Raw genomic sequence first — 14,714 nt, 5'->3', positions numbered from 1 at the left:
AAGAATCAACCAATTTATGATAGATTTATACTCGAGTCTCTAAAGAAACGGAGCAATCCGAAGAAAAAACTGGAATGACATTATGGAGAACTCCAAATTGATAGTAAACATGTAAAATAACTAAATCTGTTTAATTGTTATAGAGAAGAAAATGGATTCATTGCAATTGTGACAAGATACTTGTTCGAAATAGTTCCATTTTTGGTTGATAAAAATGTGCCAGTGGGAACTTAATAGTTTAAATAGTAAATATACAAGAAGCCAGATGAGGGGATGCTAGGACTGGAATGAATTTCTGGCGTTTTGAGGAAAATTTTCTGGACAAACTTTGTTGCATATTTATATTTCTACACAATTGATAGTTTGCATTAAATTCTGGTGAGTTGGTTTTTGATTGCACAGTTCCATTCTTGTTAAATAATTGAATGCTTTAGCAGATTCTTCATGAAGATAATAGCCCAGTTCAGTGCAATTATGTTGTAATTGGAAGCATGGTTTCTTTCCCCAGATGCTGACATTTATTAATCGAAATAAGAACTAAATTCAAGACACGAAATATTTTAAAACTGCCGAAGGAAAGAGCTTTTCACTCGGTTTAGGTATCTGTGATTTGCATTCTATCTATTGAAGCAACAAATAAGCTAAAACATGGGCTGTAAACTTTTTAACTCATGAATTGGCTTTTTATTTGCAGATTCAAAGCTCAATATCAAACTAGGATGCTGATGGGGTACTCTTCATCTCCTACGGTCAGGTAACAGGATCCCTCCTCAATCACCATTAAACCATCTTCGTTAGCTCCACTGAGATGCTCACAAGGGTTTAGTCCGAATTCAATTTCTGCTCTTTCCCCTGCATTCAAACTCACAGTCTGGAATCCAACCAACTGTTTCATCGGACTCCCATTTTTAAGCTTGGCATGCCTTACAAAAAGCAATACCGGGTGCTTACCAGCCATCTCACCGTGATTTTTGACCCCAACAACAGCAGAGAACTTCATGTTCTCACAGAATTTTGTCCCCAAGTTTGATACTGCCATGTAATTGCTTGAATCTGAGCTCTTGATCACCTGGGCATTTGATGATTGATTTAGGTAGAGCTGGTTTTGGGTAACAGAGACGAACTCATAAGAATAGTGTGAGTAGCTTAGACCATAGCCGAATTCAAAAACTTTTGTGCCTTTGTAGAAGCGGTAAGTGCGCCCAGGATAGCCTGAGGATGGTTGAGGCCGCATTCTCATGTCTGTCATCGGTATTTTTATGAAATCTTTTGGATACCAAGTGATGGGTAGTTTTCCTCCTGCATGGCAACATGACTTACATCATCAGATTCAGAATGTCACTGGCACTGGACTGCTTTAGTGCTTTAACTTATTTTTGTTCAAAGCAATGTACAAATGTGCTATTATAAACATTATTAGTGAACTTCACCTGGGTTATGGTCACCGAATATGATTTCTGCAAGTGCAATTCCTCCTGCTTCTCCCGGATAACCAGCCCACAATATGCTTCCAATTTTCGGGTCATGTTTGGCGAAAGAAATGTCAACTGGACCTCCACATAGCAGCACCAGCACAACTGGCTTCTTTGCAGCTTTAGCAACACTTGTGATGAGACTCTGCTGCTTCCCTGGGAGCACCAAGTCCTCACGATCGTGATCCTCCCTTTCTTCACTTTGATCCAGTCCCATAATCAGCACCACATAGTCCGCGGCCTTTGCTATCTCCACTGCTTTACTGATTGAAGCAGAAGTGCAACTGACCGCGTTGCAACCCTGGTGAAACCTAGTACTTTTGACATAGCTCTGCAGTGCTTGTAATGGCGTGACGGATTTGCAAGGAGGGCCTTCGTAGTTTCCGAGAAGTGTGTGCGCGACATTGGCATTGGGGCCTATCACAGCAAGGGACTTGGTTTTTGTTTTCGGAAGCGGGAGGAGCTTGGCTGAGTTCTTCAAAAGGACAATGCCATTTCGCGCAGCTTCAAGGGCGAGGTCCTGATGCTCCTTGGTACACACGCAATTTGGACCGATGTCGGCATATGGTAGGTTGCTTGGGTTGCCATTGAACAGTCCCAGTCTCATCCTAACAGAGAAGAGGTTGCAAAGAGCTCTGTCGATTTCGGATACAGGCAGTTTTTTCTTTTCAACTGCTGATTTGGTGTAGTTTTTCAAGTAGGAACCACAGTTGACATCCATCCCTGCGAATTTAAGGTACACACTAGTTAGTCTTATGTAGTTTGCATTCGGTTATAAATTCATCTGAAAATGAACATTACGGACTTGGTCGTGATTAGATTGCACAACCTCAGCATTTAGATCTGTGAGTTCCACCGTAAAACTTACAAGATTCAAGAGTTGAGTTACGAAAGTCGGACATATCCAACAATAACATGACATAAAGTAGTCCGATTAGTCCATCATGGGTTTTGAATGTTGAAGACGGAAGCTAATACTTGTGTCGGTAATAATAGTTCTATTACGAGTGTACGAGATTGAATTTAGTACCGTACGATGGGCATGCTTAAATGTGGAGATGTGCATCAAATGAGGAACATCCAAACCATGTCAGATGGGCCAGCTACGAGCATCAATCTTTTCACTTTTTTAAGGAGATTCTGTCGTCTACTCTTTGGTCATGTACTTAAAGATAAAGTCGTCAGTTATGACTCATCAAATCAAGTAGATCCACAAGCGGAAAAGGATGAAAAAATAATCTGTGAAAATACATGCATCGTCCAAGAAATATGTCCATTTCATGGTCCCCTAGGATGGCCCAATCACGCCCCCACTTTGAATTTCACCAAATGGTCCACCTTCTACTGGTGCATAATCCATAAGTTTTTGGATAACTGTTGTATTGCAGTGGACGGTCCACAAAACATATAGTGCGATTGCATTGTCGTACTCTATTTAAGTTGCTTGGAATAATTATTATATTGAAGTTTTAAGTTCGAGTTCTGATTTAAACACAAGGAACGTAAATAGAGTCTAGACGCCATACCAGCTTTGAGAGCAGCAGCTACTGCATCTTCGGGTGTTTTAACGTATCCTTGATTATCACGCATTATCGAGACCGCGTCACAGTCGGATGTTATGTATCTGATCATATATATATAAAACAAAGTATATGAATTTTAAAATCATTAAACGGCTCAATTCATGGAGGATTATATAATTTATTTTATTTTATTTTCTTTTTAATAGAAAAAAAAAAAAAAAAAACAAAGGTTTTAGGTGTACCCTTGGAAACCCCACAGACCACGAGCAGTGTTGGACAAGAGATTATGATCAGCACAGTTTGGGACACCATTCACGAGGTTGTACGCACACATTATCCCACTGGCTCGTCCTTCTTTTATGCACTTCTGGAATGGTGGTTGATATGTGTCCGCCATGTCCTGTTTACTAACCTGTCTCACCACAAAATTAAATTACATTATTTATTATTATTATATATTACATTGGCAAATGATATCATTTCCTTCTTGGAAATAGAAGTTTTAGAGTTATAAATGAAAGCGATCAACATTCTCTTCTAGTAATTGCTGGATTGATCTATGTCATCTTCAATAAATAACAAAAAAATATATATATATATCTTTTTATTACCGACACAAAAAAAAAAGTTTTTTTGTTTTTGTGTTTTTGTTTTTTGTGGGGGTGGGTAATTAGGTAAGAATATATTTTTATTACAACTAAAGCTACCAATTCTTGGATTCCTTTCTTTCCAATCAAGAGAGTCAAAATCAGAACCCTAGAAAGAGAAATAGTCTAAAGTTAGCTTAGATGTCGTTTTTTGTTTCTTTGAAACGTATGCACTTTCCAAGGTAAATTGCATAAAGCTTTCTCATGTTATAAAAAATGTGCAAATCACCCCATTGTATTGAACTTTAAGCAATAATCACCCTCAATTGTTTTTTCAATTTAAAAATAAATAAATAAATTGAAGTACTCCTCTTTGTCAAGTTACCACAATAAATAAACACTAAAAATATTGAGATTTTTAAAAAATCCCAATTTACTCGTTCAAATTAATAGCATAAAACTCCTTCAATTATTATAATTCAAAGGAGTAACGCATTCTTTTTTTCCTACTTTACTCACACTGTCACACCCCTTAAAACGAGTCCAACCTTATACCTAATATTTTCTAAGGCATCAGGACCAAGTGACTTACTGTAACAAGGGTCATTTGTCCCACATCGGATTTGGATAGAAAAGTGATTGGGTATAAGTGGGTGAGTATGCAGTTCTACCTAACAGCTTGAGTTTTTGAATAAATAGGCAAACGCCTAACCGTTACAGTTGGTATCAGAGCCAGACCCAATCCTTGATTCGGTGTCACGTCAAGTGCCTGATTCGGAAGGCATCTTGGTGAACATCCCGGGTAGGTAGAGTGGCCCAAGTCGCAATGAGAGCGTTGCGAGTTTCGGATTCGAATAAGAAAGTGATTAGGTATAAATGAGTGGGTACATAGTACTACTCAACAACAACTTGAACTTTTGAGTAAATAGGTAAGCGTCCATCCGTTACACTTACTCGCTTGAGCAAACCTCTTGAGTAATAAGGGTTATTTGTCCCACATCGGATTCGGATAAGACAGTACTACCCAACAGCAACTTGAACGTTACACTTACTCGCTTGAGCCAACCTCTTGGGTAAGGAGTAATGCATAATTTTTTTTTTTACAATTAGCCCTACTTAGTTTAAAAAAAATTATTTATTTTATTATATTATTATTATTACCCAGGCAAGAAACCAATAATTTATTGATAACAACTCAATCAGAGGAGGCAAGGTTCGCTACTGACATTGACACATTGCAATCCCACAAGCTAAGTTATGGGCTCCTTATTTGAATTTTTTATGTCATGAACGTGAGGTATATATAGTTTAAAAATAAAATAGTAGAATAACATAAATCACAAACCCAAAAATAACCATGTTTGGGGGAAAGCAAAAAACTAATTAAAAATAATAATAATAAAAAACCAATTGAGCATGGGGCATTTTAGTAATCTTACCACAGCATCAAAGGAGAAACGATCAATTTTCTTCCACCTATCCAAGTCGTAGGCAGTGAAGTGCTTGCAACAAGCAGAGGCTTGGAGGTGCCCATCTTTGAGCTGCCCGCCTTCAAAAGAGTCCCCTTGGACACCCCTCACAAATGAGACTGCATATTTCCCACTGACCAATGGGTCCTCGCCAGGTGTCTCTTGTCCTCTCCCCCATCTTGGGTCCCTAAATACATTTATGTTTGGTGCCCAAAATGTCATCCCAATTGCTTGCCCTTCATTGTACACTGCCCTAGCCTCCAACCCAATGACCTTCACACCAACAAAAGCATCAATATTATAATTTATTATATTTCTAATGTCAGTTGCTTAACTTTTTTTGAAAAAAAAAAATCAATATATATAGATACATATATAGCATTGACACACACACATATATATATATATAATATTTTTTTTTAAAAAAATAATGGTGTCCGAATCATCAGAGTTACCCATAATTCATCACGTGCATTTTTGTAATTTTCTTTTTTGTTGTTTTTTGTATTCATATTCTACCGACTAGGTCTGCTTATAGATAACATAATTAAAGTTTATTAATATTGCACATAGACCCTTTATATTTTATAATTTTACTTATTTTTCTAAGATTCTAACTTATATAACAGATTCCTCATTCTCTAATCATTTTGTCATCTTACCATTCTAATGCCTAAAATGACAACTGAACATTTCATAGGCAAAATAATATAAAAAATCACTTATAACATACGTAGGTGAAATTATGAAACGTAAACAAATCTATATAAAATATTAATAAATCTTAGAGGTAAGTTAAATATATTAAATATCAATTAAGTGAAATATATCAAATATCAGTAGGACTGTAATAGAAGTTTGTTTTGTTTTGGTTTTTTTTTTTTTTTTTTTTTTTCAAAATAGTGTGAGTAAAGGTGTGCTGTTGCTGCTAGCAATGAGTTAACTCACTATTGACTCACCTGACCGATGCGATACCAGAGGTGGGTATCGAAGGAAGCGGCGGTGAGAATGATTTGAGGGAAGCTGGTGGCGGAGCGAATGGTGCCATTCAATAGGATGCCAAACCCGTGATCGGATACGCCGTGCAACGCCTCGGACCACCACTCGTAGGCGGGGACACCGAGTCGCGGAATCGCTGGTGCTGTGTTAACGAGTTGGGAGATTTTCTCGTCTAGTGTGAGTCGGCAGACGAGGTCTTTGGCTCGTTGGGAGATGGGTAATGCGGTGTTGCAGAACGGCAACGAGTTGGTTGATGGGCTGGATGGGCCGCATGAGAATGGGGGCTGAGTCGACTCAGCAAGAACGATGAGTACTGTAATGGATATGAGATTTATGATACTGACTCTACTATGGAGTCTCATTTTGTGAAATTGGTGATGAATGAGAAGAGTAGTAGTGAAACAAAAGAAATGGAGTTATAGAGGTAGAACTGAGTGCTATCTTAAGCAAGAGCTATCTATATATTATATATATGTGTGTGTGTATGTATGTATGTATGTATGTATGTGTATAAGCGAAAGACGAAAAGGCAACTGGATTGTTGTTACTGATTAGTCAAACTCATCAATTCTTAGTGTTCGAATGACAAAATTGTCCTTGTGCACTGTGTATTTGTGTGTGCATATATTTACCAGTAATATTTTCCTTTTTATGAAAATAAGGGAGATAATTATTGAAGAGACCTAACAATTGCCAAAAAGAAAAATTATTAAGTAGTTTGAGTGTACACTTTTGACTGTTCCATCCACAAAAAAATGCAGTTGGATTTGTTTGATTTTTAGATTCGGTATTACATTGCAACCCTTTAGATTTAGTGTCCCGCAGAGCTCACAACTCGTGATTGTCTTTGTATTTGACATCTTGTAAGAAAAATTATATTCCGTAATTTAGTAATCAAACTTAATTATGGATGTACTATTATTATAATTTGAGTAACTTTGTATACATAATGTTCATAACTTCTTCTAGAACCAGCTGTTATTGAATCTCCATCTACAAATGGATAAGACTTCTACTTAGCGTCCAGGAGTTCTTAAAAGTAGAGAGTAACAACTTATTTCTTCTTCTAGATCAAGAAAATGGTATTACTCATTTATTTTTATTTAGTAGCTTTAACTTGCATATACATTTTTTTTTTCTTACATAAAAAGAAAAAAGGATTCTTATAGATTGGTTCATGTTTGAGCATCGTGCTTTACTTCTGTATTAATTTGTAATTTACAAATCTTCTCCCTAATGTTAATTGTTATTTTACATTTAAAATAAGTAAAAAAGGTTCTTAATATTTATATCTCATAAAAGAAATAAGAAATTTTTTTAACTGACTTCAATAAATAGTATTTAATAAGAACTTTTACAGAATAATTCTAAAAGGTTGGTTCAAGTGGATAAGTGTAACAAGGGTCATTTGTTCACATCGGACCCGAATGAAAAAGTGATTGGATATAAATAGGTGGATATGCAATATTACCCAATAATTTAAGTTTTTAAATAAATAAATAAGTGTCTAAGCATTACAAAAAGTCACTTGACCTTAATATCTCACAAAACATTAGATCTAAAGTTCAGCTCTTCTTATATACAAACAATTTCTTACAAGGGTCAGTTGAATTCCTCAAGAGGGAATATCAGCTAAAAAAAAAAAAAAAAAAAAAACTCTTACTAAACAATTTAAAAAGTATAGTCTATTTCCTTCCAAATTGAAGGTAAATGTGTAGTGTGTGAGTTTTTTAGCGGATAAATAATAATACAAAATAAAAAGAAAACTTTAATGAAAAATTTACCATAAGGAAGAGATTAATTATATCAGACAAACTGGCAATGGAACCTGCAAAAGTTCAGAGATTGTATTTGGTTTGCAGATGATTTGTAAAAGATGGTGAGGCAGTTGCTATTAAAAGGCTGACAGAAGTATCAATTACTCGTGAGAGCAGAGAAAATGAGGGTTATTTTTTTTTATTATTATTTATTTATTTATTTTTTGACATAAAATGGAAAACTTAGACATGTTTAACATCCAAGTTGATAGGAAAAAATAAACCTAACCTACCTTGATTTAACGATAAAGACAACTAAGTATTTAACCAGTCGCCAGACCTCTTCGACTTTCGAACGATGATATTTTTATTGGATAAGAATGATAATATTTCATTATCAAGGATAATGAAATATGACGTGGTACAACAGGGTAAGAGTAATCTTGGCACAATTTGAAGAAGTCAAAAGGGTTAAATCATATCCCCGACAAATCTGGCAACAATCGGATCTCCTCTGATCTCACATAAGCAAATCTCCTCTGATCTCGCACAAGCAGATCTCCTTTGATCTCGCAAATGAACTGAGGGAGAATGACTATAAGAATGAGATCATACCAGTCAATAAAAGTACGACAAAAAACTGTTATTAAATTCCTGCCTTTTTTAGACCTCCGGTGACCGACTTGATCGTCGGAGAACTCTTAGCAGGCACCACACCGGTGCCGTCAAGATTCATCGATCTTCAACTCTCTTTTTTGCAGGAAAACGGTGTCGTATCAGACTGCGTGAATTTCACCCTCAACAGTTGGCGCCGTCTGTGGAAACGACGATTCCCTTAAATCAATTACTCGGTTGGGTATATGCACTTGCGGTCCGGTATGGTAACTGGAACAAAAACATCGCTGCAGGGATCCAGTCAAAGAGAAGGGTCGGGTGAACACCCAGATGTCCCGAATGACTAGGAACGGCTTAGCGTTAGAACTACAGGTCCAAACTCTGAATCAGGGTATGGACCAGTTCATCCAACAAAATGCAGAGATCCTGCAACATTTTATCCCAGCGGGACCACCACCTCAACAAGAATTGTCCGACCTATATCCTTCCAATCTGAATGATAGGGGACAACACGAGGAGGACAGAGAAAACAATCATTCTCACAAGTTTGATGCAGAACAAAGCCAAGTTGGAAACTGACGCAAAGAACTCCTTCCCCACCTTCGCGGAATCCCCAGTCTCAAACAGGCATAATCTTGTGTTAAGAAAAATAAAGAGAAACTTACCTATTTCGACCTACAGATTGAGAATCTCAAGGTGAAAATGGAAGATGTAATGCAGGCTATGAAAGGGAATGGTCCTGCCGCCATAGATGACCTAGTGTTGAGGACCAACTTACCGTTCAGCCCCGCCGTTATGAAATGCCCCCTGCCTAGCAAGTTCAGGATGCCCTCGTTCGAAAGCTTCGATGCGACCAAAGATCCCCTTGATCACCTGGAGACCTTTCAAACTCTTATGTATTTACACGCCGTGCCAGATGAAATCATGTGCCGAGCTTTTCCCATTACATTTAAGGGATCGGCAGGAGTTTGGTTCAACAAGCTGAAAGTAAGGAACCATCAACACCTTCGAAGAACTGAGTAAGCAATTTGTTAGCCACTTCATTACAGGTCAGTGGTATAGGAGGCCGGTCACCTACCTGTTTACCGTGAAGCAACAGAAGGGAAAGTCGATCCGAGAATATATCACCCGATTCAATACAGAGATGTTGCAGGTAGAAGAGGTGGACGACAAGGTGGCTTTGACCGCTTTCATAGGAGGACTCCAAACCTCCAGATTCTTGTTCGCCTTTTCTAAAGAACCTCCCACCAGCATGGCAGAGTTGTTGATCAAAGTGCAGAAACACATGAACGCTGAAGACGCCATGAATGCATGAAAGGGAAAGGAAGGAGAGGACAAGAAGAGATCAGCCCCTCTCACCAGGGATGAAAAGGATACCAGCTATAAGAGATCATTCTTCAGCCAAAGCGATAGGACATATCGTGAGGATGACTCAGATAAGTATACCAACTAACAATTGTCTCACAGCTGAAATTAGCCTTATCAAGTCATTCAAAATAACGACTGGAGGCATCTCAGTTCATTATTTTAAATGGAGGGTAGCTCCCTCACGTGTTATTTTGTTTTCTAATAAAGTCACCATCACCAATGAGATGGATGACCCTCAATTTTTACGCAATAAAATATTACGTTTTCAGTTACCTACCTATGTGGTAATATTAAGCTCATAGTAATTTACTTATCTTATTAAAGGGACGAGAGACCGACTACACCTTGTTAAAGGTTTTCTCATTAAAGGGACCAAGGGCCAACAATACATTTTTCCCTCATTAAAGAGACGACTACCTCTCGTATTAAAAAGGGTCACGCTCCTTCAGACTACACCTCTTTCCCCCATAAAGGAACGAAGGGTCAACTTCATCTTCATTCCTCGGTAAAGAGACGAAGGGTTAACTACTCCCTTATTAAAGGGTGAGCTCACAACGCTCGAGCAAATCTACTTCCCTTATTAAAAGGGGCAAGAAAGTAATCATCAAGCATGCTTAGCTCAGTAGGACAGCATTCCCGACGCTTGACAAAAACCTAATTCCCTTACTAAAGGGATGAGCTGAGTGAAACTCGTAAAATCTAATTCCTTTACTAAAGGAACAAGCTGAGTGAAGCTCGTAAAACCTAATTCCCTTACTAAAGGGACGAGCTGAGTGAAGCTCGTAAAATTTAATTCTCTTACTAAAGGGATGAGCTGAGTAAAGCTCGTTCCCTTATTAAAGAAGTGACGAGTTGAGTGCAGCTCGTAAAATTTATTCCCTTGCCAAAGGGATGGGTTGATTGAAACCCATGAAGCTTATAACTAGTATATCGGATTTTCAAAAGAAAAATCCAGTTTTACATCACTAAGAGTTATTGACCAGGGGTTTGAATCATGCCCTTCCAAAACAGAACCTTGATTTGGTATCTGTATTAATTCCACCATTGGGAAGAGTACCCAACGGAACAGTACTCAAGGGAAAATTACCCAAGCGAACATTACCTAGGGGTAGAGTACTCAATGGAAGATTACCCAAGGGAATAGTACCCAAGGGAAGATTATCCAAGGGCAGAGTACCCACGGGAATATTATCCAAGGGAAGAGTTCCTAAGGGTACCACAAAAAAAAAAAAAAAAAAACTGTTCATGTGAACAGTAACTCGCGGGCACTGTAGTGCCCAGGACGAATTTTTTTTTTTTACTATTCATGTGAACAGTAACCCCTGCGGGCACTATTCCCGAACGAACAATGCCCAAGGCAAAAAAAAAAAAAAAAAAGGTTTACTGTTCAAGTGAACAGTACCTGCGGGCACTGTTAGGGAAAAAAAAAAAAAAAAAAAAATTCACATTCCCAAAGCTAGAAGAGCAAGTTTGGGAATGGGGGGGCAACTGATAAGAAAAAATAAACCTAACCTACCTTGACTTAACGATAAAGGCAACTAAGTATTGACCAGCCGCCAAACCTCTTCGACTTTCGAACGATGATATTTCTATCGGATAAGAATGATAATATTTCATTATCAAGGATAATGAAATATGATGTGGTACAATAGGGTAAGGATAACCTTGGCACAATTTGAGGAAGTCAAAAGGGTTAAATCATATCCCCGACAAATCTTGCAACTAATGGATCTCCTCTGATCTCACATAAGCGGATCTCCTCTAATCTCGCACAAGCGAATCTCCTTTGATCTTACAAATGAACTGAGGGAGAGCGATTATAAGAATGAGATCCTATCAGTCAATAAAGGTACGACAAAAAACTATTATTAAATCTCTGTCTTTCTTTTAGACCTTCGGTGACTGACTTGATCGTCAGAGAGCTCTTGGTAGACACCACAACGGTATCGTCAAGATTCATCAATCTTCTACTCTCTCTTTTGCAGGAAAACGGTGTTGTATTGGACCGCGTGGATTTCACCCTCAACACAAGTACTTCATGTAACGTCAATTTTAGGTTGTTGTTTTTTACCCCAATATATATATATATATATATATATATTATGTATCTATGAATATGATAACTTCAAGTTTTCATAACCAAACTAATTGACACTTAATCTATCAGTGTTGATTTATAAACCATGATTCATGCCTGCATAACTATATGATATGAACTAGTCTCTCTTGCCAAGACAACACACCATATAAAAAAGACTCGTTCAATAAAGATGAGGGTGAGCCACACATACTATTTCATTGGTATATCCATCAAATTAAAATGCATTTTCAATAAAATTGGTCTTCATTGGAATATAAAAAACTTCTAACAAATTAAGAAAAAATATATATATTTTTTAATTTAATGGGTGTATCAATAACTTGAAAGTTCCGGCTCAAACGATATATACTCCGTTCAACGAATGAGGCTATTGTTATTGTGCATTTAGGGAGTGAGCTCAGTTACCTAGGGATGTCTCATTCATCTATTCTTCTCTCCCTTCCATTCAATTTTTCTAAGAAAGTAAACAATCTCTTCCTACCAAAAAGAGGAAAGTAAACCATCTATTCCCCAGTAAATTGCTTTTGATATATATATAACTTGATCAAGTTGTACAAAGTGGAAAACAAAAAAAATCTTTCGACTACATGCATAGTCATATTATCTTGAATTTGCCAATCAATTAAGTTTCTCTCTCGAGCTCCATTTAGTAGGATGGAAGAAAATTAGATGGAAGGAAGAGATGAATGAAACACTCCTCCCTTTCTTCTTCTTCTCTTCTTTTTTTTTTTTTTTTTTTTTTTTTTTTTTTTTTTTTTTTCGAATTAAATCAATGAATTAAGAGCTTCTCTTTTTTCGCCTTCTTTGTCAATATGGATTGTAATGACTATGGGAGAAGTTATTACTTACTCCAGTCAATTGTCAATAGATACGAGACACGTAAGTAACTGTATAAAAAAACATGTGCAAGTTTTATTCAATGTTTTACTTACATATTCAATAATGATTGGTCAGGAAAAATGATCTAAGGATCATAAAAAAACATTCGTCATGATTATGGGTAGTTTGGTCTTTTTGTACAAAGTTTTATTATTATTATTATTATTCTTAAATTGCGTTAAAATAATGGTGGCATTTTTTACATTTCACTCCCTCTCTTGCTCGGAAGTCAGACTAGGCTATGGGGCACCTTTTTTTATTATTTTTTATTATTATTATTTTACCTGGGCAAAAAAGGTTACACTTTTGACTCTTCTAGCACTTGAATATTCACCCTTTGATTAAAGAGATAAAAAAAAATTAACTGAAAAAATGAATAACGAAAGTATAGCATGTAAAATCCCTAATGAATATATAGGTGAATGTTTCATTCCAGTTGTAAACACACACATATATGTATATGTATATATATATATTTTTTCAGATAGTAATTACTAATTAGTAGTATGCTAGAGAATCTTTCTTTGTAGGGGTTCACATGCCGATGGTCGAAACTAGCGCACTTGAAATGTCGGGACCGATGGACCATTAAGGTGTAATAAAATGACAAAATCATCCTTACGCACTCACTTATTCTTCCCCGTGATCTTTTTTTCATTCTACCCAAAAATAATCTTTAATAATTGATAAATCTATATTAATTATTTTTGCATATTCAATTTTAAAATTTATGGAAAAAACAACTCTCTTGTTTCTTTCATTACGTGTTTTTTTTCTAACCGATCTCGAAATGCTTACATTTGTCTCAGTGAAAAATTAGAAATGGTAAGAGGAGATACATATTTTTTAAGAAATACGAATGGAGTACCCAAGATACTGATAATATATTACCCGACCAATGATCACAGAGGACGTATGAGAATATATTCTATCACTTTGCCTTCCTTATGTTAATGTTATTCCTTGAATACACAAGTGATAACATTAACATAAGGAATGAGATTCATCCTATCAAGAAATAATCTATAATAATTAATAAATTTAGATTGGTTAATTATTTTCGATATTCGATTTTAAAATGTATACCGAGTTCAAAATGCTTACATTTCTGTCATACATCACAGATGACGGGTGAGAATATATTCTATCACTATGTTATTCCTTAAATGCACAAGTGCCAAAGTGATAGTTAATTCCAATAAAAAGACCCAAACCATCATCTTCTAGAGTCTGATGTATCAATGAAGTGAGTACCCGTTACAAATGATTTGGTTTGGTTGGAGAATTGGACTTGACTATTCGGCTACAATAGCAGTGCCCTCTATGAAACGAGATTTATCATATAAGCCACTTTCGAGAATTAATTTATCTTAGAAACCACCTTGCGTCTCGAGCCCAATCTATTAGCCTACCCAAAATTTTTGTTTTAACAGAATAATAAGTCCAGTAAAATCCAAAAATATTAAATTAGATGCCTTTGAGGAGAGAGTTTTGGAAATGAACTAATTAAAGGTGCCTTCGAGAAAAGAATTTTGAAAATGGCCTTATTTTCATAAGATCTTTAGGGAAAGTTTTTTAGTGCAACACTAAAAGACGGTCTCTAATAGCCTGATATTATATTAAATATAAAAGTGAGAAAGAAATTATATATTGTATTGATGTAAGAGATGTGAAGATATATGAAATTTATATAGATGATGAGATGTGTGGAGAACAAGAAATTTAAACCTTATATAATAAACTTATACATTGTTAAAATATATTCTACAATATAGTAATAATATATTTTACAATGTAGTAATAATATATTCTACACTAACAAATAGCAAGCACTTCAATTAGTGGATATGTCCTAACATTATGCTTTTTTTATCATTGTTTTAGAAGCAGATTCCTGTGTAGTACTTTGGAATTCCAATCAACTTGTTGAGATTTTATTAGTTG

At 36.2% G+C, this 14,714-nt stretch overlaps 1 protein-coding gene across 1 annotated transcript; it reads right to left on the bottom strand.

The window, feature by feature from the left end:
* Positions 1-472: 472 nt before the first annotated feature.
* Positions 473-6,500, bottom strand: LOC132274199 (probable beta-D-xylosidase 7). Its single transcript, XM_059775422.1, has 6 exons — positions 6,011-6,500; positions 5,022-5,324; positions 3,238-3,407; positions 2,999-3,096; positions 1,431-2,195; positions 473-1,299 (listed from the first exon to the last, which is right to left on the bottom strand). Exons 1-6 carry the CDS (start codon positions 6,410-6,412, stop codon positions 710-712), a joined length of 2,328 nt encoding a protein of 775 aa, XP_059631405.1. The 5' UTR covers positions 6,413-6,500; the 3' UTR covers positions 473-709.
* Positions 6,501-14,714: the final 8,214 nt, after the last annotated feature.

This window comes from Cornus florida, unplaced genomic scaffold (assembly GCF_030987335.1).
Source record: "Cornus florida cultivar Cherokee Brave unplaced genomic scaffold, ASM3098733v1 CherokeeBrave_3.0.0_Hap2_Chr09, whole genome shotgun sequence".
Lineage (NCBI taxonomy): Eukaryota > Viridiplantae > Streptophyta > Magnoliopsida > Cornales > Cornaceae > Cornus > Cornus florida.
This window is presented reverse-complemented; position numbering and strand designations above follow the sequence as displayed.